This window comes from Dreissena polymorpha, chromosome 8, assembly GCF_020536995.1.
Source record: "Dreissena polymorpha isolate Duluth1 chromosome 8, UMN_Dpol_1.0, whole genome shotgun sequence".
Lineage (NCBI taxonomy): Eukaryota > Metazoa > Mollusca > Bivalvia > Myida > Dreissenidae > Dreissena > Dreissena polymorpha.
In genome coordinates, this window is record NC_068362.1 from 35,257,248 (window position 1) to 35,262,247 (window position 5,000).

General features: G+C 33.1%; 2 protein-coding genes across 5 annotated transcripts in view; one reads left to right on the plus strand and one right to left on the minus strand.

Annotated features, from left to right (window-relative positions):
- The window catches only part of LOC127841969 (uncharacterized), an 89,295-nt gene that overhangs the window by 5,444 nt on the left and 78,851 nt on the right, over window positions 1-5,000 (minus strand). The gene's annotated exons all lie outside the window — the stretch shown is intronic.
- The window catches only part of LOC127841965 (uncharacterized), a 91,989-nt gene that overhangs the window by 1,394 nt on the left and 85,595 nt on the right, over window positions 1-5,000 (plus strand). The window contains exons 3-4 of one of the 2 annotated variants that reach the window (XM_052371171.1): window positions 331-426; window positions 796-921. The exons of the other annotated variant lie outside the window; for it this stretch is intronic. Coding sequence (XP_052227131.1) covers window positions 331-426; window positions 796-921 — 222 coding nt within the window. The remainder of the gene's footprint in view (window positions 1-330; window positions 427-795; window positions 922-5,000) is intronic. 2 annotated transcript variants of the gene reach the window in all.

Below are 5,000 nucleotides of genomic sequence, written 5' to 3' on the forward strand. Positions count from 1 at the left end.
TACCAATATAAACGCTAGTAATCAACGCGTCATGATTAGACATTGAACGTAAGTTGTTATATGCATTCCGGCATTTTTTTAGTATATCTATAAGAATGGAAGCATGGTGGTATGCTAAAATGAAAAAGGTAACGTCTCTATCGTTTAGTAATAAATAAGCCTCATTTATATATACACTACTCGACAAGCCTTGTCGTTATTTTATACTGAGCCTCACGTGATATATTACAAAACGCTGTGGCAGTAACCTGGTAGTCTTTATGTTAATTGAGGTCAATTTAAAGATAGAGCTTAACATTTACTATTTTACATTACCTCTGATGCACAAAGACGTACCGGGTTTGGAGAGGACCAGGTCGTATCTTGAAAGAACGGACGCATTTGGCCAGGCAATGAAAAACGTACAAAGAGACAAACAAAAACGAAGTAATATTTAATTTTAAAATAAATAGAAACAGTTCTGTTTAATATTAATCAGTATTTTAAACAAAGCAATTCGTATTTATTTTAGCCAGATTTAGATTGTAATTTTGTATGACTGTGTCCAAAAAGCAAGCGCTTTTTAATTTAATTCTTAATAAAATAAAAAAATCCAATGACATTTACTTTATTTGCGGTAAAAACTCTATATCCTATAATGACAAAATATGAAGACCTGAACTTTCATTTCAGTTGTATAAGCTTTAACCCTTGTATTGTGTATGAATTGTGTTTGACATACTTTATATGTAACCGTTATTTTTAGCAGTGTCTTATTTAGCAATATATTATTACAATATGCCTTGAATGTTGCAGCAACTTATGACTTTGACCAGGACAGGGACGGTAGATCTTACAGCAGGGATTCATACACTACATACGATACTTACGAAGACCGAGTTCAACTGGTAGAGCAGATGCAGATTCGAAGATCAAAGGAAGGTTGGAAACACTTAATAATTGTATTATTGATTATACAGTATGTCTTACATAATTATAAAAGTAGAACAATAATAAAAAATAAATAAAAATGAAATTATAATAATCTTTATTAGTATTAGTATTATTATTATTATTTTATTATTATTTTATTATATTTTTTTTTATTTTTTTTATTTGTTGATTACATTTTTTATTATTATTTTTATTATTATTTTATTTATTTATTTATTTTTCATTATTATTGTTATTATTATTATTTATATCCAGTATTATTTCTTCGATAATAATTTCATACCATTCACAATACTTGTTTTATACAAATCATTCAAACCATCTTTTACCAATAGAATATTGTTACAAAAACGAGTTCCTGTCTATAAATAATATGCTTAAATAAAATCATGGTTTTCAACTTAACAACAGCCAGCAAGCAGATGCTGTTCGGTGTGTTTTCAAATGCTATGGCTATACTGGAGCAGTTTGAAACACGAGAATCGCCACGCAAGACTCTTGAAAAATCATTCCTCTATATGCCTGATCAACGTGGCAAGTCTGACGAAGATGTGAGTTTGACTTTGATTAAATATGGAAGTATCAATCATTATACTATTCATTATAATATTGAGACATAATACAAGCAACTGTTCTGTGGGTGGGGGGTAACGCAGTGCTTGAGGTGAGAACAAGAGTAAACAAGAATTACACGCGTTTGATATGTATTACATATTTTATATAACAAAAGTTTATCAATATTTCTAATTTGCACAATATTAGAAAGAAATGATACTTTAAATGCATGTAAAGATGCTTGTGGTACAATTACCCGTGTATTCAATATTTAGATCAGGAGTATCCTTGAGACCCAGATATTACTCTTTGAGACTCAAACCAAGTCGTGTCCCGCCCATGTTAAGGCGGAGGTGGCTGAGGAGTTACGACGCAAATTATTGGAATGGATGGCGGTCAGAGCAGACAAGGATTGCAACATTGCGACCACCGACGGGTTCGCAACAAAGATGTATGAGATATTGGCTACAGGACACACAACGCATGCCTTTCACAGTAGGCCAAGGTTCGTTTATTTAATTTGCTTTATGAGACATACTTTGTTTGGTACGAAAGCTATATAGGGAGCTCATTTGTTGTGGATACTTTCAAATTGATTGGGCTAAATATAGTAACCATTTTGAGCCTTCTTCGTAGTTGTCTGTTGTTCTGCATGCTCGTGTTTAATATATTTGGCACAACTAATATCAATAAGCTTGGTAACAACAAAAACAAAAACAACAACAGAAACAAAAGTAACCTAGTTCATTTTTTGAATGTGAATGTTTATTTGTATAAAGACACATCTAAAAAATGATTGACAGATAACGTCTATGTTTAACAGGTGCACATAGAATTGTGCGTTGCAACCATGCTTTGGAGTCGCAACTTGCAACCGACGTTCAACTCTTCGAAGGCGGTTCGTTTGACATGAGATAAGTGTCAAGCTCTTAATAAAAGTCGGGCAATACGTAATAACAAGGAACATAAATTTTATATTGCGCAACTTATGTTTGTGTATCATGGTTTCTGATTTTTAAAACTCCAAAACTGCCACCTCAATAATTAATGGTATTTTTAAACGGTTTACTTTATCAACTTTAAATTACACATTTCAGAATTCAAGAAAAATTTATACATTGTTATAATGGAGAGAAAAGTGTTCGTGATATTCGTCAAGATAATTCTGTTGACAATTATAGCCAGAACTATAAAACAAAAACATTATTGGTTGATAATTTAAATAAACTTTCAAACTTTCAACTTATGGGTAAATAGCATCAGAAGAGACTTTCATTATGTGGTTTGCAGTGATAGTTTAACATTTAAATTAATATTGACATGCATTATTGACTACACACAAGACTGATGTATTTGGTCATATAAAACATGAGTGTCCTAATTCATGTTTATAAGTGTTGTATATTGGGCTATTTAAATTGTGATAAACTTTCTAAACCGTCCACATCATTATTTATCTTGTATTATGCTTTAAGTTTGTAATAATTTTGATTCCGTTTACTAGTTTTTCATTTTACAAATTACTTCTTCCGCATGGAGGGGATTGAGGCTTCAAGTTGATCATAACGTTCTTTACACAATCAAATCACTATATGTCAGCAGTAGATAGTTGTGTTTAGTTTAAACCTATTTGTTTTAGCGTGATTGCATAGAAAGCCAAAGGTTTATTTTATCCCACTTTTACAGCGAAATCGGTTGATTAAAGCCCCGTTGATTAAATTTCATCTATAATCAACGGCAAGGCTATAATCAATGGCACGAAATGACGTCATCAACTGCCGAACCGGGACTACTTTTTCCCACGTACCTCGTCACCTGTATTTGCCAAGTGCATCAATAATAAAAACAATCTCAAATGTTTGTCAATCTTAATGACCTTAAAACAAAGGAAAGTAGCAAAAAACGAGTTTTTTGTCATTTATTGTCATTAAAACCTAGTATTAGGTAAATTTAACACTATGCAAATAGGTTCTGTTGTTGTTGCTCCCCTTTGAAGAAGTCAGTTCGAGTTGCTCCCCTTTGACCGTAGAAAACAATCGTCTGGACCAAGAAATCCTGTGTTCATTTACAAGATGTACTTGGATATGCGTCCATCTGATTTTTCTTTAAAGCATCTTTTCTACCTGGCAATACGCACAAATGACACTGCATCCCGGTGATTCTTGCGTCAACAATTGGGTGTCAACAAGTTAGGTCAGATGCTGAAGGCCATGGCAAAAGACGCCGGCTTTCTCAAGCACAAGAGAATAACGAACCACTCAGTTCACAAATTCCTGGTCCAAAAACTTCGAAATGCAAACATTCCACCCACTGAAACCATGGCCATAACAGGGCACAAAAATGTCCAGTCCATAACCAATTATTCCAACATATCTGTTGAACAGCAGCAAAAGTGTTCATTCTTGCTCAGTCCAGTAAATGTAACAATCCAACAGATTCCTCTTGTTCACCTTCACGCACTGAAACTATGGCCGAAATGCAGCCTAGACAACCGATGTCTACCGTCGAACAAGTTGATCTTGATGTTTGCCCCACCCAGTCACTTCACTTGCAAATGTCTTTCTCTAGTTCGAACAACTTTGCCTCACAATTCTTTGGTGCCACTTTCAACATTCAAAATGTTAATGTATAAAATAAGCTTAAATCCAAGTAATCTTTGTTATTTTGTCACGAAATAACCACATATTATAACAAAGAAGGAAATATTGTGCACCTCGTGATCGACTCGATAGTTTGATATCGAAAGTGAATTGTGTGTGGTGTTAGGCTACGTTGTAAACAAATGTAGTTCCTTGTATATAACAACTTAATGCCATATTGATATCATAAAACTTAAAGATTTGCAATTCAATATGATTAAAATTGTAATAAATAACGCTCGACACTTTGTTACAGAACGATATTCTGATTAAAAAAAAAATGATTTTTTGATCAGCGGTTATTTTTGGAACGCGGAGTAATACACTGACCTTGGTTACACTACAGTCATTATCAAAGTACGACAAACACTCATGAAAACTTATTTTGTTTAAATAAAAATAGTTTACTGAATAAAAAGTGGGATAAATAGAATAATAGGTTAGTGTTGATTATAGATCAGGTTTATCATGCTCGGCACGAAAACGAAAAAGCACTCGCCAAGGCTCGTGCTTTTTGTTTTCTAAGCCTCGCATGATAAAGATGATCTATAATCAACACTAACCTATTATTCTCTATGTAAACGCTCTCGTAGAACTAGAATCAGTACGTTTGTTTCTATGGGGAAGATCTAAAGAACACTCCCACAAGTACACGTTATAAACTGCGCATTTTATATTATTTTAAATAAAAAGCAGAATGATATCGACCGAGCATATATATACTGATTTATTATATCAATGTGTAAAACTCGTTGTTGTTTTTTTTTTTCGTTATAACTGACACGCTTCCCGTGATTTATAATTAATTATAATTCTGAAAATATCCAGCGGGAATGGTGTACTTATACGTGTAGTATTAAACACGCGCCTGTA